The sequence below is a fragment of the Leptidea sinapis genome, chromosome 18 (assembly GCF_905404315.1).
Source record: "Leptidea sinapis chromosome 18, ilLepSina1.1, whole genome shotgun sequence".
Lineage (NCBI taxonomy): Eukaryota > Metazoa > Arthropoda > Insecta > Lepidoptera > Pieridae > Leptidea > Leptidea sinapis.
This window is the reverse complement of record NC_066282.1, coordinates 11,674,953-11,693,842: the sequence shown is the minus strand read 5'-3', so window position 1 is coordinate 11,693,842 and position 18,890 is coordinate 11,674,953. Positions and strand designations below refer to the sequence as shown.

General features: G+C 33.5%; 1 protein-coding gene across 1 annotated transcript in view; it reads right to left on the bottom strand.

Moving 5' to 3' along the window:
* Positions 1 to 454: 454 nt before the first annotated feature.
* The window catches only part of LOC126969539 (homeobox protein dve-1), a 115,151-nt gene continuing 96,715 nt past the window's right edge, over positions 455 to 18,890 (bottom strand). The window contains exons 4-7 of the mRNA XM_050815028.1: positions 13,517 to 13,705; positions 12,466 to 12,695; positions 2,978 to 3,802; positions 455 to 2,453 (exon numbers count right to left, since the gene is read on the bottom strand). Of these exons, the coding sequence (XP_050670985.1) occupies positions 1,788 to 2,453; positions 2,978 to 3,802; positions 12,466 to 12,695; positions 13,517 to 13,705 (1,910 nt within the window). The 3' untranslated portion in view covers positions 455 to 1,787. The remainder of the gene's footprint in view (positions 2,454 to 2,977; positions 3,803 to 12,465; positions 12,696 to 13,516; positions 13,706 to 18,890) is intronic.

Genomic DNA, 18,890 nt, shown 5'->3' with positions numbered 1-18,890 from the left:
TCAAATCGCAAACATTTAGCCTTTAATTGATCAACTAAATTCTAACAGTGTGAACCCGCCGTTATACTTGCATTCTTAGATGCAAATATTTGGTATCATTTTTTTGGCTATTGAGACGATATATTTGGTAACAACCATAGCCACACGGCAATATTTTTTTTTATTAATGAGTAATTAGTTTTTATTTAGTTTATGCCTTGCCTTTGTTATATTTTATGTTTTGTGATTTTATCTATGGTTGTGGTTTGCTATCAATAAATATTATTTCAAAATAGTATGATATATCAATACATCTATTAAAAAAAAGGGAATTACGTATTCATATAGCAATTATTGTTCTACATTTAAATATACTGCTCAATGGTAGTTTTGCAATTTTTTTATTAAATATAAATGGTTTTACTGCAATCTAGAAAATCGAAAGGTGAATGGGGAAAGTCAATAAAATACAAAATGTCAGTATCATACATAATATATTCAATAAATTTTTGCATTATATTATATTTGAATGAAATAAAAGATTAGCCAATACGAATCTATGATACAAGCCGTAAATGCTTTAACTTTGTGAGCCTAACGCTTTACTAAACTTATATAACATTAATAAAGTATTTACAATTATTTGGATTCATCACAGCTTCACAAAACAAGCATAACATTGGAATAACAAAACAATTTTTAGGTGAATACCTTTAGCAGTGTATCGGAACGTGTTCAAATTATTGCTTAGGTTCATACGACTATGTAGGACGGGCGTTTTGGTTTGGCTGTGTCCATTTCTTATACTCTATTTTATTGTAACTTTATCAAGTGTACTGAAGAACGAACTCCCTTGTACATTTATAATGTTATGTGGAGTGATCCGGTCTAGAACTACAAAACGAAGAAACTGTGAAAAACCAGCCTCTTTATTTTAAATGCGTAAATACTTTAAACGTTTGGAACTTGTCTCACTAAAATACAAATTAATATTTAAAGATATTTGTATCGTTATATATCCTATTTATAGCATATAAGAAAAAAACTATGAACAAAATTTATGTAAGCTTTATTGATATACATTTTGAATCCGAAGCTCAGTAAGAATTACTATTGGAATATGAGTGCTATTATTTTATGGTGAGTGACAGATAACTTGTATTAATTTCGGTCTTTAGTAAGACAAGTTTGTCCGTAATTTGGCATCATAATATTTAAACTAATCAATCTTTGGATTGAGTATTCAATAACACAGATGAAAGGAATGTGCGTCTTCTATTTATTTGTACAATGTAACAATAAACCTAGCCTATGTAAATATAACAGTGTACGATCTATCAATGTGCGATATATTTTATATTGTTTGACACATTACTTTATACATATTAACGTTTCCTAAGTAAGTACAACTACTAACACGAAGCATGGATATTTTCTTCCTTCGTAACATCTAAACCTATTAATTTTGTAATAAATAATAATTAGTCATACTTATATACAAAACAATTTACTAATATCTTGAGATTCAATTGTTTTTGGGATGTACATTCTCACCATATTTGCATACAATATAATGTATCAATATATTATATCTACGCATGTTTCTATGCTGTTTTATTATGTTTACATGAAAAAGTTTTACGTAATAGTAATGATGATAAATATCATTCCATAGCACAATGCCAATGCATAAATTAATACTAAGATGGCACGACCACCCTAAAAGATTAATTCAGTCTTACTTACAAAATGACTTCACAAGCGAATTTTATTGCAACTAAAATATTACACACAATATAAATTTAGATTTACACCATTTTTCTTTCAGAAATCGCGTGAGGGTGTCCTGGGTGACCATAATGTACCGGAGAAGTTGGCTCATACAGCGACATCTTCAATCTTTTACACTTGGCTCGTCTATTTTTGAACCAGAACTGCACGTTTTTTGATTCGAGCCGAGGAAACTTCTGCCTGTAAGGCATTCGGTTCAGCTCCTCAGTATACTTCAAGATTAAGTTATGGGACGGGTGAGTGTTCATTGAAAACCATTGTTCTAGCACGGGCACCTCGGAGACAGGGTCTATGAATGTGCGGTTTCTTTTGCGGCGTTCGTCGGAAGCTCCTGCTAATGCTAGATTCAGACCGCTTGCGCCTTCACCATGGACGGGCCCGACTCCAGGAAAGCCGCTCATATACTGGCTCATATACATGATGCCGTGTCCGAACATGGGATGATTTGGGACCATAGGGAATGGTAAGCGGTCGAGGTGCGGCGACGCAGGGCGGTAGTGACGTTCTTGAGTGACCTCGTCGTCCGAAGCCATGTCGTGATCTTCGGGAGCACCATTCTCGTCCTCGTTGTTGTTATTGTTGTTGTTGTGAGAGCTGTCGCTGTTTTTTGCTGGAGAGCGCTGCGGTGACGGCATCTGTTCTGTTTTTGTCAAATCTCTCGGTTCTTGCTTAATATCGTGAACCTGTTAAAATAATAAATCTTCACTAAAGTTTTTGAAAGAGAATCTACTAAATTGCGAATACTTGAAAGAAAAATTAAGCTCAAGCATGAAATAAAAAATATATTTTTTAGAACTATGTTTAAATTTGGTTTCAACTACTACCCATTTAATACTTTGAAAAAGTATATTACAATATCTATGATTTAAATAAAAATACTTTTTAAAAGATAAAAATGTTATTGTAAATGTGTTTTTACATTAGGGACAGTGCTGGTTAGTCGGTCGATAAAATAATAATACAAATGTAACTTTTACGCAAAAACCTAATGTAGAAACACAATCGTCAAAAGCGTTTTGATCCTTTAAAAAGTATTTTATTGTAATGTGTAACACTCGCGTTAGTCAAAGAAATTACAAAATCTATGAATCTTCGTTAATAAAAGAAAACTTTAGTTTAATAAAAATTAAGAGGCCAAAAACCTGTTTCTAATGAAGTATTAATTTGCTATTAGATTGTATAATGATAACCAAAATCAATTCATTACCTTAATAATATCGGGAGGTTTCGGAGACTCCTTATTCGATTCTTCTTTCTCATTTTCATTGTTATTCTTCTTCGTTGTGATCAAAGAGAGCGGTGCATCTGGACTCTCAGGTCTGTCATCATTATTTAAATCGCCATCGTCATCTAAATCTGAACCAGCATTGGACAAATTATCTTCAGACATCACTGACATTGGATAACGTCCGGGACTGCCTGATAATTGCATTGGACTTTTCAGCATGCCGTGATCGTGTGAGGAATAGTTATCATTGCCTGTTAGTAGTGATCCATTTGAAGGACTATGACTTCTGCTGTTGAAGCCATTCATTCCAAGATGACCTCCCAAGCCTCCAATATTACGTAACTCAGCACGCTTTTGTGCCGCTCTAGCGTTTTTGAACCAATATACAACATTATTCACATCCAACGGTTTTCGTCCTCTCCTTGATTCCAAATTGTTTAGCTCCCGTACATACTGCTGTATTTGCTGTCTACTTGGATGTTGGTTCTCAGAAAACCAGCGCTGGAGCTTTGGGAGTTCAAGTTCGGGATCAAAACTTGTCCTCATTCGAGTTTTCTGAGTAGGATATTGATTCTGAACAGTTTGAAGAGCTGGGTGGAGGTGGTCTGGGATAGTGTTTAAAGTTGGAGATCTATTTTTAGGCCCCGGAGAAGGGTAGCGCCGGGGGCTGAATGGGGGAGGACGTGGAGACACCTGAGCGCTCCACCAGGACTCAAATTTTCGTCGAGTCTCTTCAGTTGGCTCGTGAAAATGGTGAGGGCCTGGAGATCTATCTTGTCCCCTACAAATTTGAGCCAATGTCACCTGTAACAATAAGAAACACATTCAGGTCTCACGCTACACATCTCGAAGTTTGAATAAACAACACAAAACAAAAAGATACCGCAAACAATTTTAGATGGTTTTAAAGAGGTCGGTCTAACCAGCAACAGATACGGAGATAATTGTTTGAATAAACAACCAGCATTGTTTCATAGAACATCGCCATTAGATTATGAAAATATTAGGCCGGCTGTTAATGTATGTGTCATGCGCAGCCGACTATGTTTCTGATGCTACCGTATGTTTACTCGGCGGTTAGTGTGTATCACTTCTTACCGCCGCTACTTCAATCATGGCCTGCTCTAAAACAATGAGCGGGAAGGGCGTCTATGCAATTAGCATCCTCCTACAGGGTCTTCAGAGCGCCGCATTTTCCTAAGTAGTTGTACTAAAACACTCCCCCGGTATTTCATCCAGGTTGAAAGTGCTGCATTGTAACATAATGGTGATAACTGTTTGTTTGATCGAATCATAAAATAAAATATTATAAAGGGCCCAAACAGTTGTACTTAATGATTTTTCTTACATTGGCTGTTGGTTTGGCAATTTTTTTATTTTACTCAACGTAAAATTTATATAATATATATTTTAAACAAAATTAAATCGATGTACACTTTTTGAATGTAATACATAGAAAATTATAAATATTTAAGTTTTTTTGTTAGTCGGTTGGGCTCGAATAACCTATTGAGCTTTTATTTCGTCTATCATTAGATTGCCTGTCTAGGTTTCTTAGTTAAAGACGATATAAGTTTTATTTTAAAATTTTACATCACGTTCAGCCATGAAGATTAGTTTAGCAATAAATATCGTATTCGTAGTAACTCGCCCGTAAAAACGTTTCTCAATAATTTCATGCAGCCACATAAAACAGTTGCTAAACAACATTACAACATTTACAAAACAACGTCAAGTGTTAAAACGTAATCACAGTGATATGTTAATCCGCTTCTTTGTTTTGTGATTTTAAATAGTTCGGTCATATTTGCTTCCAGATATTGTCCGCTTTGGAAGATTTACAAGAGCTGGCGCCCGCGATAATTCTGTCACGTGTAATCTCGTTATACGTTATGTGGGCTACCGGTTCTACTCAGAAAACTCGATAGATGTCGCTACAAAACAGCGTGTTTTATTAGCTAGCCCGTTATATAAGCAATAATTGAAAAATATTAATAAACTGAATAATGATAATAAGAATGAAGTTACGGATAAAAATACCTGAAAAATCTTACAAATATTGCTAAAATTAAGGTGCGGAGATTAAGCTTACACATTTGACCTCCTCTATCAAATCGTTGATCCTAGTCAATATTAATTCCATACAGCGTACTGGTCCAGCTAGTAACAAAGTGTAATGAGAACTTAAAGGCTAGAACGATAGATTATTATTTTTATGCAACGATAGATTATTACTTAATAATATTACTAGCTCCAACAAGAACAAAAATTACATTGTAGTTTGTTTCAATTTGAGCTTGAGAATAATAGAATCAAATAAATTAATTACGTAATATCTGCGTTAAACAGCAGAATAACATTCTTATGAGAATTTAATTAAAATCACACTATTCTAAAGCTTTAAAGTTGTGTCAAGATGAGAAGGAAGGACTAGGGAAAAGAAGTTATTGTAGTTATACTTCTTATATATATATAGACGTTAGAATACTAAAGAGTTTAGTATTCAAAAAGTATCAACTTCGTATGAGGCCATATTTTTGCGATAACGTGAAGATTTGCGCTGTCGTGGCATTTCTGGACATGCAATGCCTATTCGTAATTTCGTATTCGTATTTTTGCTTTGCTATGCTTACGAAGTGTAATGCTTAAGTGCAAAGATAAATACATTCACTTATTTCTTGGTGATAACGCCGGACCAAACTATAATATGTTCCACTATGTCATAATCATTTGACACACTAGACATGTAACATTGAGGATAGTAACTAAGGACGAAACACAATAAGCTTCATCTTATCTCGTGTTAATTTAATGTTTATATTTGCTACTTGTAAGAATTTAATCAAGATAAGAGATAAAACTGAGAAATATTTCAAATGATCGCGTAATTCCACTTCAAACAATTCAGATGTTAAAGTTTGTTGATAAAGTGGTGCAAATTTGAATGATAAATTATCGAAACATTGTTGAGTTCATCTGGCGTTTAGCTAACTTTGAATTGCCGTTTGATTATCTCTCGCTTTGCATTTCCTTTGAATCATTTGTTAAAAGTTGCAAACGCAACTACGTTTTGATAATTCTTAATTTCATGATGTAGTTGTAAAGTTGGATTTTTTTCTCATTCAGTTACTTATGAAAGAGGACTTTGATCAAAGTTCGTCATATTAACCATTATTACCATTAATAAAGAATTACAAAAATTCTTACTCAGGGAATCAAAATTTAAAAAAAAAACTTTACCGAATTTTTTTTTTAATTTTTCCATTGATTATTTCAAGTTCATACACATTTAACTCAAATACTGAACAATGAATAAATGAAGAAATGAAAATTAACAATGAACCGTGTGTGCCCTCAACCTCAAAAATATAGGAAAATACACCTTAAAATATGATAATTTATAATATAAACTATAATTTTTGCATGTATCAATACAATAATCGAAATCTATGTAACGTTACTTTTGTACAACTAGTTGAAACCAGTTTTTAAAGTGAAATTTTTATTATATCGCCAATATTTTTTTGGCCATCTATTGCACGTTGAATTACAGCCGGCCGCGTAACAGGGTAAAATTAAACCATTTATTTCGACTACTGCTCAAAGGTCAGTTTGGCCGAGTAGTCTAAGGCGCCAGATTATAGTTGTGGTTTGGGCTCGAACCCCACGATATTTTATGAATAAGTAAAGGATGTTATTTATAATTTTTTTTTCGATTATTTTGCTGATATTCTTATGTTATTTTATAAAAAAAAATGTTTTTTAAACGTGGTTTTATAGAACCACACAATTGTTTTTAACTGACGGGCTATCCTCGAATTCATTGAGCATCATTGAGCGCAGTTGTAGTGCTGCTCAGAATTTTTGGGGTTTATCAAGAATCCTGAGCGGCACTGCATTGTAATGGGCAGGGCGTATCAATTACCTGCTGAACGTCCTGCTCGTCTCATCCCTAATTTTCATAAAAAGTAGTTTGACACTCACACTAAAGTAATAAACCCGGCTTGTTTTCATCAGTTGTCTAGCGGCTTTATCCGGACATATAAATTATCTAACGGTTTACAACTATTAATCTCGCCCCACATCTCACCAATCAAATATAATATTCATGTTTAGGAATATATGTTATTCGTATGCTCATATATGGTATCAATTTATAACAACAGCCTATGGAAATTATTTTCAGTCAATTAAACGATAGCTCACATTGAAAGCGCTAAATTGAAATCTTAAAACCAATTTGTGTCAGCTTCAAGGGCGCATCGCGAACGCTAACCTCGCCCTTAATAAGATTATAAAGCATTATTTTATGGCATTAATAAGATCAAAAGCGTTCGTACATCTAAAACTCCTCTTAACCCTCTTTTGTTAACTTGAGTTGGTTAAACCCCCCCACACCCACTGTCTTACAATAACACTTTATAGAAAAGGCTTAAGATTTGAACGGAATGGGATGCAATTAAAACATTTTAAGAATTATCTGCGATTTTTGAGATTTTGTTCAATTTTCTTTTTTATTGCCGTAATTATAAATAAATAATAGTTAAGAAAAACTTAAAACACGTTTTTTATACAAAACTGAAATAAAAAACATCTCAATCACTATTTACTACAATAGCGAACAATTAAGCTCATACCTCAAAAGTTGTTAATTTAAATTCTTGCTCATTTTGTTAAATTGAGAATCTCTTTGGTATTCGAAAATATGTTAATATTAGATAAATAGATAGGTTAGAATTAATGATTGGAAATTAAAATTAACATAAATTCTTGCCTTCGACTATAGATGAAAGTTATATTATAAATAAATATCAAACTACCTTTGAAGTATATCCTTCGCAATTAAAAAAAGAATCATCGAAATCGGTTGGCGCGATATTGAGTTATTTGTAAATTTGTCGCGCACATACTTATATCAAATTTAAGACTTTTATGGTTTTCTCAAGGATGTCCACTGTCAGATCTGGACATTTAAAACTGGATTACAATGGGACCACACGAGAAGCACCAGCTTTCACTTAAAAAAAGAATTCTCAAAATCGGTTCACCCAGTCGAAAGTTGTGAGGTAACAAACATAAAAAAACAAACCAACGAATTGAGAACCTCCCCCTTTTTTGAAGTCGGTTAAAACTACCACCCATTCGATAAAGCATGTCTCAGACCTGGGAAGAACGGGCGCAAGAAACTCAGGGGTGTGTTTTTTTTTATAAAAATATCATAACAATGCAATATCGAACAATAAAACGTATTATTTAGTAAAGCCTGAGGGCGGTCGCTTCATTCCCAATCAGTGGTATTATCAAGAAAGTCATTTAAGTTATAGTAACCTTTACCCCACAAACGTTTTTTGAATTGAAACAGTTATTTTGAATTTCGAAGTACATCTTTTGTTTGAAAATTTTCTGGAATCTCGTTGTAAATGCTTATCCCCCATATAAGACTTACAAAGTCGACTTAGCCGTATGTTATGTATACGGTATTTCATTTACTAACCATCATATTTTCCATCGTGCTCGTATATGGAAAATTAGAAGGCTTTGAAACACGGATGAGTCTGTTTCCATTGTATGTAGAAATCAGTGGGCTAATCGCATTTACTTATTACTCCATTTATCTTGCAAGATATTATTTTATTGATACAGAAATAGCGGCTTATATGTAATATTTCTTGAAATTTGATTAAAGTAAGATTGGAGTGCTTCTTAAAAAGTCAATATTATGTGTCCGACTGTAAGTACCATCGACAAAATTGATTCATGACCTACTTTGCAGATAACTTTTTTAAAACTATAAAAACAGTTATATTTGCACGAAAAAGACACAGACAATTTTCAATTTGCCGCCAAATAGTAAAACAAATGATTAATGCATAAAATACGTACTCAATAATATTTGCAAGGAGTTCCATTTCCAAATTTAGCCTTTTTTATTAAATTGTTTACAGTTTACAAGTGGCTACTTTAAAAATTTTCAGTGTCAACCTGGTATAATCTTACTTACTTACTTTTACTAAGCCTAGCCACATTTTCCAACGATTATCACGTATACGAACTGAATCCAATCGCACGATATCCATCAAATCAAATTATAAATAAATACTTGACGGTCTTAAAATAAATTGAATATTATGATCATATTATACAGCCATAAATCATAGAATTAAAAGTTATTATGTTTCTGAACTGATTTATAAAAACATCTAAGATTTAACTGTAAATATTTAACTAATGTATTAAGTGTGCATCAAATGTTATATTTCTTTCATTTTCCACTTTGTACACGAGAACAGAGAAGTTAATTCTACTTCATCCTTATTAAAGTCTTTACCTTGTAAATTATAATGAGGCCCGAATACTTAGCGAGACTTTGATAATCTGTCTCCATCCAACAACTGAAATCCGACATTATGATGAGATTGTTCTTGAGTTGTGTTTTAAGATGTTGTTATTTCTCTACAGAGTTATGTTATTGGGGTTTATTTAAATACTGTTATTTGCCATTGAAGTTCACTGTACGTTGAATACCTTTGGGTAGTTTTTAAATATCCAAGGTCTCGTCACCGACATGCTTTTGTAAAAGTAAATCTGCAGCTAATGCTTTAAAAGTATCTTTAATAGGTTTATAATCTATTATAGAAACATCTTATTGAAAAATATATACCTGTATTTGGATACATATATTTGTATACGTGAAGATTAGGGGGGCGAAAAAACAATCTGTTACAATACGCGTTTTTCCATGTCATAAATTATTTAATTAATCTTATTGTAAAATTTTCATTGATTCCACGGCCATTCCCATATTAAGTTTCAACTTCTGTCAGTAGTTCTCTTTGACTACCTATTTTTTATAATTAATAGTTACTGAGGTACTGATTTTAAGCAGAACTTCTGCATATAGACAAAAACATCATAGTTTTTTTTTGTACCTAGTTAATGACAATTTTTTATAAAAAAAGAGGCCTGTAAAGTAACTTTCACCCATCTCAGGCATAATTTAGGGCATATTGTTTTGAATGGGCATTTTCACAAATAATTAGTGAATTTTACTATTCTTTTTAAAATAAAGGTATATTAATTTGAACATTAATAGTATGTTAAATCAACACATAATAATTATATTATATATTAGTTATCAAATTATTTAAAATAAATTTAATTCTTAGATGCTGACTGTACATCTCAGTTATTAATTTGAGAAGGTTGCATCCCTGTGTCAATGTTCACAGCAGTTATAAATTTTCATCGATTTTCAATATTTCTCTTTCAGTATCTGTCACTGTATATTACAGTTTCTTAATACGTCTGTCAAACTCCACACGTACAAAAAATATTTTATAAATACAATAATAAATTAAAATAAGCGTTAAATCAACTTGCACAAATAAATAATTCAATAAAACAATATTGTATTCTATCCATAAATCCTGTAGCCAAAAATATTTTCAATTGCAGATACAGACTATTATGTAGCCGGCTTAAATTTGAAAACAATAAGATCCCCAGTAATGAGGGGGTTGCTTTAGGGGATGGTTCATTGTCCTGAGGTTACAATCAGGTATTAAAAGGTAACATTACCAGGACAGTGGGAATCTGGATGTACTCAGTGTAGCGAGATCGTATTGTCGCGTACAGAAATTATTCCACTGCAAGACGAGCTATATTTACGTCCTTATGATAATATATTTTTATAAGGCAGTGCAACCGATATTTATACCGTCTTGGTTGGTCTTGCACACTATTCATAACCTAGGTCCTAAAGAATCATTAAGAAAAAAATTTAAAGAAACAAACATTTTAACAAATGACTAGTTATTTTCATAGTAAAGGCTATCTCACAATAATTTTAAATCGTACTATATTATATTGTAACATTATTTCATAAAAAAAAGAAGCCCGTTGAGTTGCTTACGCCCGTTCTTCTTGAATCTGAGGCATGCATTTTCTAATGCATGGCGTTCTGACGTACAATAAGTGATTATGAAACCTATTTTGAATAAAACTATTTGAATTTTATTTATAAACCGGAGTATAAATTATGATACCACTATACGCCTACACTCTTGCAAAGCCAAAAAAACACAGGAGCGTTATTCTTTTGGTATTATAATACGAATAGAATTACGAGCTTGTTTTGAAGATATCCACGTCATATGGTTCTTATCGCGGGACATCTTTGAACGCTGTGGAACATTTGAAAAGCGATAATAGCAAGGGTATAGCTTTACTTGAAGTAGATGCCTGCTTTATAGTTATAAGCTACTCTTGATGTTATTCGCGCTGACAGGTGTTTAGATATAGGGTTTTGAATAATGAAATTATTGCGTTTAAATTCAAGTAGTGTATGCATAACATATTAGAATAGTACACTATTATTTTATATTTTGTTCCTATTGTTTCATATTAGGTATCAGAATTTAGTTGAGTTGGTTTGTTGATGTACAGCGGATACATAGTTCGTATATTTTTATGTAAATAAGAGACGAGACGAGCAAGACGTTCAGCTGATGGTAATTGTTACGCCCTGCCCATTACAATGCAGTACCGCTCAGGATTCTTGAAAATCTCAAAAACTCTGAGCAGCACTACTATTGCGCTCGTCACCATGAGACATTAGATGTTAATTGTCATTTATCCGGTAATTGCATTGGAGTGGCAGAAAATATTTGAGATATGAATATGAGTTTCATTATCAGAACCGGGTTTCACTGAAAAAGTGCCAGAAAAGAATACAAAACTTGTTTAAAAGGGTTGAAACTAATGCAAGAAGCCGGGGAATCTGGCAAATTGAGGTCTGTAGGCCGTAATATTTGCCTACAGCTCTAGGGTCCGTAGTCCAGAAATAGCAGAAGAAATGACAAGTTTAATTGTTTAGCTCTGTCATCTATTTATCTGACGCTCTTGTTTGACATTGATAAAAAGAAAATTCTTGAATATTTATTAAAATTTATTTATAAAATTCAAATAGTTTAAATTCAAGTCACAATATTATTATTTTAATTTGTATTCACTACTTCTATACGCAGACTTGTACACTGCCAAAAATTTCACTTTTCCGTGGCTGAAAACATTCTTATACGGATATCCGAAGTTACCGCTTCACACTTGTTTGTCACATGACGTTTGGCCAGATATTATAATATTATAGTCACCTCACTAAGTAAAGCGTTTGTAGCAATAACACGCGTAATATGCTGGGATTTATACTATATATATGAAATACTGTTTTAATAACTCTCAAAACACAAGTGTCATTATTATCACAATCGATAATTATTATCCAAATATTACTAATTTTCTTAAATGTAAATTGCGCTAGATTTTGTCATTTCGCCTCTACACGAGGCGAAAGTCTCGTGTCAGCATTTGGCTAGTCAACATCGCCTGATGATGCTCGCTACATCGAAGTTTAATCTAGAAAATTCTTAAACTATCAGAATTTTGTTTTAGTCAAAAAAGTAAATTACCTCATCTAAGGGGCATCCAGTTGACATCAGCAACGGTCTGCTCTGTACCAGTAGGAGCCTGAGCAGCTTATCCTTAATGTCCTGAAGAGGAGTAGGCCTCGGTCTTAGGAGCTGAATACGTAGCGTTGCCACCGTTGTGAGTTCTCCCAGAACATCGCCGACAGTGGCCAGGGGTCCGTCAGAGATGCGTTCAAACGGGAGAGGCTTCCAATTGTTAATCACCACAGATCCTGCCAATAATAATTATATTCATCAGTTTATTTCACTATGAAACTAATAAGAAAATAAGAAATAAAAATTCTACGTAAGTTCAAACATCAGCTGTCCTTTGTTTTTTTTTATGGAAAAGAAGAATGTGGTGTTAAGTGATCACCACATTCTCTTTCTTCTTGCAACACCGGCGAAATCACAGGAGCGTTGCCGGATTTTAAGGAAGGTGCGTTTTTTGAAGGTACAGATGTTGTATCGACGGAATGTCGATCAAATGTCGGTAGGAAGCTCGTTCCATAGCTTTGTAGTGCGAGAAAGATCCGTGAAAACCGCACTGTTGAGGACCGCCACACATCCAGATGGTGGGGATGATATCCTAATTTATGGCGAGTCGATTGAAGGTGGAATTCGGTTTGTTATAGAACTCTTACTTTTCTATGGAATAGCAGAGCACGAGTAAGAGGTAAATGATCACTTCCCCATAACACCAGTGAACCCACAGGAATGTTGGTGGAGTTTCAATTGATATTGCATTTGATTTTTAATTCAGCCCATTATTTGACACCGCTTAAGATCCGTATCTATGCGTACCTAATTAACACATTTCATAGAGGTCATTACGTGCAGAAACACATGACAGTTATCACCTATCTTACGCATACCTATGTATATGCAAATGCAAAGGGAGCGAGAGAAAAGAACATCAGTAACGGAGATACAGCGAATTTACTGCGAATTTACTGTAACCGATCTTGATTGAAAAGTCATAAACAGTCAGCCTTACTTGGCTCACTATTTATAGCTCCTAGATTTAGACATTAATACATTCATAACAATTTACCTTTAGCTGAAGCAGCCAACTCATGCGGATATCCCAGCCGTAGCATGGCTGCCGCCACCAGCTCGTGGAAGGCCGTGGCCGCTGGGATAATGACGTAACTGTCAGTCTCAATCACCGCTCGCCGTCTCCAAGTACCCTCTTCCAGAGACGATACTGCTTCCACCACGCAATGAACTGGCAGAGTTTTGCCTGAAACAAAGGAAATATTGTTAAAACATGTATATTATTAAGAATTATTAATCCTCTAATCATGAAATCACCGTTCGCGTAACGCTAGTGTTCGTTCGTAACGCTCTGGTCACGCCAGTGGGAGAGGAGCTACTCCTCAATGGGGATCCACCAATGGGGAGCAGCCCCGAGGTAAGCGTGCATAAGAAGCTTTTATATCACAGTTACCATACCATAGCTAGTCATAATGCTGGGATAAAGAGACTTAAACGGTGAGGGAAGTATGACTTTATTAAATATTTTAGGTCAAAAAGAGGACTTTTCCATGTATGTTTACCAAAATTTATCCGTAACCGCATGTAGGAGGTTTCAAGTCAAAAAGTTTTCGGAACATTATTTTATGAAATGACTGTTTTACAGTACAATAATAAATTTAAAAAATATATTTGTAATAAATACGTATAATGTTAACAAACAAATAACGCAATTAAAATAAAATTTAAATATTTATTATTATCGTTTAATTGGCTGAATGCATAGAAACCCTGTCCTTGCCCTGTCCTGTTTACAAAAGCAATAAGAACTTCTCCCAAGAAATTACATTTAAATTTTTTATTATAATAATTAATTGAAATTGACATAAATTAAGTTTTCTAGTGATTGTGATTAATATATTATTTCTCGCAAATATGTATTGAAATACGTTATAAGATGCTCGTGTGGAAATGCCATTTCCTCTCATTCATATTTATGTACCAGTCTTTTTCTTCTTCTTCAATACTTTAATGAATCATTTCACTATATTATTGCTATCTGTAACAAAAATAATGTCTATTGAAATATAAAGAAAAGCAGTTTGAAATATTCTCTCGTCTCCGGAAAAATCGACAGCGTATTTAACATCGAAACACTGTCGTTAAGAAAGCGTCTTAATTATTTAGTAACTTTTGAAACGGGAATGCTTTTGACTTGTTCATAGCAGCATTAAAAAACCCCTAAAGAGTAAAATGTTAAAATAATAATTAATCCTAGCACTGTCGAAGCGAGAGACTGGAGATCGCTTTGTCGGCTGCTTTTACCGTCACTCTTTGTGAACGTTTCTTCAGCGATATTAAATAGTTTTTGCTGCTTCGTTGCGTTTTTAGTCCTATGCATTTAATTATAAGTCATTAAAAGTCTTCAGTGGGTTGCTTTTTTATTTGAGATGCTTACTGGCGTGTTTTGAATTCCCTTCATAGTACACAAAGAAGACAAAGGCCATGATTTACGTTACATTACGAGACAAATCTGTAATATTATTACTTATGTAGTACATTACTTCATCGGCCAACAATAGAGGCATTTATTGGTGAACATGTAAATGGTTAACTATGGGTCTTATGAAGAAGCTTTTTGTTGCTCATCAGAAATTAGGAGATCCGTAGGAGAACCAAAGTTACCGATATTGCTCAGACGATGGCGAAACTAAAGTGGCAGTGGGCAAGTCACATAGCTCGATGGACAGATGGCCATTGAGGCAGTAAAGTCCTCGAATGGTGCCCACGTACCGGTAGACGTAGGTAGGTATGTTGGTAGGCCCCAAGATGGATCAACGATCTGGTCAAGATCGGCAGAATAGGTTGAATAAGGGCAGCGCAGGGCCGATCGTCATGGCGATGTTTGGGCGAGGAGTTGTCCAGCAACGGACGTCTGCCGGCTGATATGATGATGATGATGGTGATGATGATGTGTAAATGGTAGGCAGACATACGTAAGTCCATAATTGTAGCTAAGGCTAATAGAATACTTTTATCAAATAAAGTACGGGAATTAAAACTAAACGGCTCTTGTCGCCTTTTGAAATTCAGGTGTCGTCATTCATGTCAATTCATTATCACTGACGAACAAAAATCATTTGTCCCGCGTTAAATTGTTCATTTGTTTTTTTTCTTCAAAGTACAGCTTGTTATTTGCAAGCCAGTTTGAAATTTAAATTAAACCTTTGATAAGTTACCTCCTTCGTTGCCATGTTTCGGAGTTAAAGATCGTTCCATTTTTAAATAATGAACAACAGATATGAGTTTAACATTAAATTTATTTGACCGCTAAACCACGACAGATGTGGATGTTCATAAAGCAATTGCCGGTCGCTGCTTTTATGTACCAATACAACAATATCAATTTATCTTAAAGAAGTTTGTAAAAATAATGCTCAAATTTCTAAGCATGTTGGAGAAAATTAAAATACCTTTATCAATCAGAAATACTAATAATACTAACCCACACTGTTAAGGGCCTATTGTTTACTAAGCCAAACGATATTAATAGTTTGATAAAACAAATAAAATAGATAGCGAGTTACAGTTTAAAACGCAATTTGAATACGTTAAGTAATTTTCAATAGTTTTCGGGCAAGTTCTTCATTTTGTGAGATTTAAAGGGTAGTTAGTTTAGCGCCTACACCTCACTGTGGATTAGATGTAATTTAGTCGTGGACTCCACAATGCCGTCCTTTGGCCACCAAAATCCCTGAGCTTAAACATCCACTTTATTAAAATAAGATTTTAAACAATAAATTATAAATGTTTCGCTATTAATATTTTGGGGTTACTTACAGTAGTATAATTAATATTGAATTTTAGACGGTTATTCTATCATTTTGAATCCTTTTACAAACAGAGAAGAGACACCCCTTATTAAAAACCTGTTGTGACGACAACGAACTCAACAAAACGCTAGTTATAGTTATGGCTATGGTTATTGAGCCATTGGTGTACACCTGACAGTTCTTTTCTGGTATTAATCCCAGAAATGAGGGTAATCACGTTAAAATAACAAATTGTTTAGTTATAGTTTTTCTAGTCTCTGCAGGCCCTTAGCAACAAAGGGATAGGTTAATGTTTTGATAATTTATACGAAGATAGAGCCTCTTGCTGCTAGACAACACATGAAAACAAGCCAGGTTTATTAGTGAAGTGTGCATGACAAGCTACGCCTTACAATGGCGTTATATAATATGTGACTGTGTTGTAGTGTGCGTCGTTTGTTGAAATAGAGGTTAAATAGTTTGCGATTTTATTTGTCGTGTTCACAGCTGTCACATTTTTTCTAGACAAATAAATTATCAAAGCGGTACCTCAGTTCCAATGAGTAACTATTAAGAAAAGGGTTCTCCAAAAAAATTAAAAAAAAAAATACTTATCGTTATGGAACATTTTCTCTTACATAAAATAAATATTAACATACTTTAACACAAATTATCTCGCCCCAAACTAGGCATAGCCTGTACTGTAGGTGCAAGGCATGGATATATTTAATATAATATACTAACTTAAACATACATAAATACTTATAAACATCCATAACTCGGTAACAAACATCCATATTCATCATATAAATGCTTACACCTACCAGGATTCGAACTCGGGACCTCTAGCTCAGTAGGCAGGTTCATAGACATACATATCTCAAACATACTGAATTTCAGACTTGTGTTACTCTGGAACTGAGGTATCGAAAGGTATGTTTATATAACTATGCATACAACATTATTACAAAGCACACAGATTAAAATCAATAGTGGAGCTAATGCTACAACCCGCTAATCCGCTGCCAAATAACTTGTACTGTAAATTGCATCGAACTACTACACTGTTCATTAGTGCATAACATAAAATGGCAATTAGGTAAGAGTAGAGAGCGCCTCGCAGCTTACCCGATCTAAGCTCTCTTGAAAATATCTTAGTATTTAACAAAAGGGTACACCAATGTCAGGGAGATCCTGTATAAGTAGAGCGAATTAAAACTTTCGACTAACAGGAGTTAAGTAAGCTCTAAGTAGAAGAGGCGTGACGTGGATGGGTGAGAATCTGACACGACTTGTTAAAATATAATGTTAATTGAAAATGATGGCAGGATTAACAATTCAAATATTTTTAGTAAAATAGGATTTGATTTCACTTATTGAAAGTCAAACCACCCATTAGAAAAACTATGCCGCAGACCTGAGAAGAACGGGCGCAAGAAACTGAGCGGACTTTTTTTTCATAAAAATATGGTTAAAATTTAATATCGTACAATAAAACTTATTATTTGATAGCTTGAGGGTCGCTCCATTTTCAGTCTGTGGTCTAATTAAGAAAATCATTTATGCTATAGTAAACTTTACCAAACCAACGTTTTTTAACAATTCTATTGAATTTCGTAACACATCATTTAGACTACGTGAAGTTTATAACGTGTAATCACAAGTGGTTTGATTTTTTAAACCGACCAAATTTATTAGAATGACAATTTAATAGCACCTAGTAATGTTTAGAGTTATTAAAATTGTCATGACACACAGTATTTTTGTATTTAAAAACTCTTTATCTCCGTAACGGCAGTTTCTTTCGTAAGAATTACATATTCTGAGTTCTGAGACCTTAAAAATGTAATGTAACATAATACCGACTTCAAACATACATACTTTAAATTTTGAAATTAGTGGTAATTAATGCCTCGCACCAATATTTGCTTTTCGTTGTGATATTAGTAATATTGAATGTCGTAATCTTTTTGTTTCACTTCGTAAGAACTTTAAATATTGTATAGAAAATACATTTTCTATTGCTTCGTTTTAAGGTATGCATGTTTGAAGTCAGTATTATTTTGTTATCCTTCGTGAGAGACTGCGTTACTATCTATTTTACCTAACTTTTGCATAAAATTTTACTAACTAATAAAATATCAATTTTATGAGATAAAATTGAAATAGTGGTAGTAAAAATATTTTGTATTGTTCAATACATTTCTACTCCCAACCCAGCTGTAAATCCTTCAACCTGAGGATGGAAACATAGCTAATTGAGTTAACTGCACGCATTGAGTTAAATAATGTTACGATAAGCTGATTCACTTGCTAAGTATGTAAATCTCACTTACACAAGTAATTCCAAATGATCTACTTTTACTTAATTCATTAATTATTGAGGATTCAACTTTGTTAATATTTTTTATTCAATACTTATAACTAATTGAAGTAAATTTAAGAATAAAATATGAAATGTTTATAAAAGTTTTTTTTTTATATATGGGTAATGAGTTTATATCTTCGATAAAATATAATAAGTGATAACTTGAGAGAAGATAATTAATACAGACATCAATACAAGAAACAATAACTAACCCGATCTAGAGTTTTCTGTATTTCCATATTTTAGAAGAATAACAAATAAAAACTTATTTC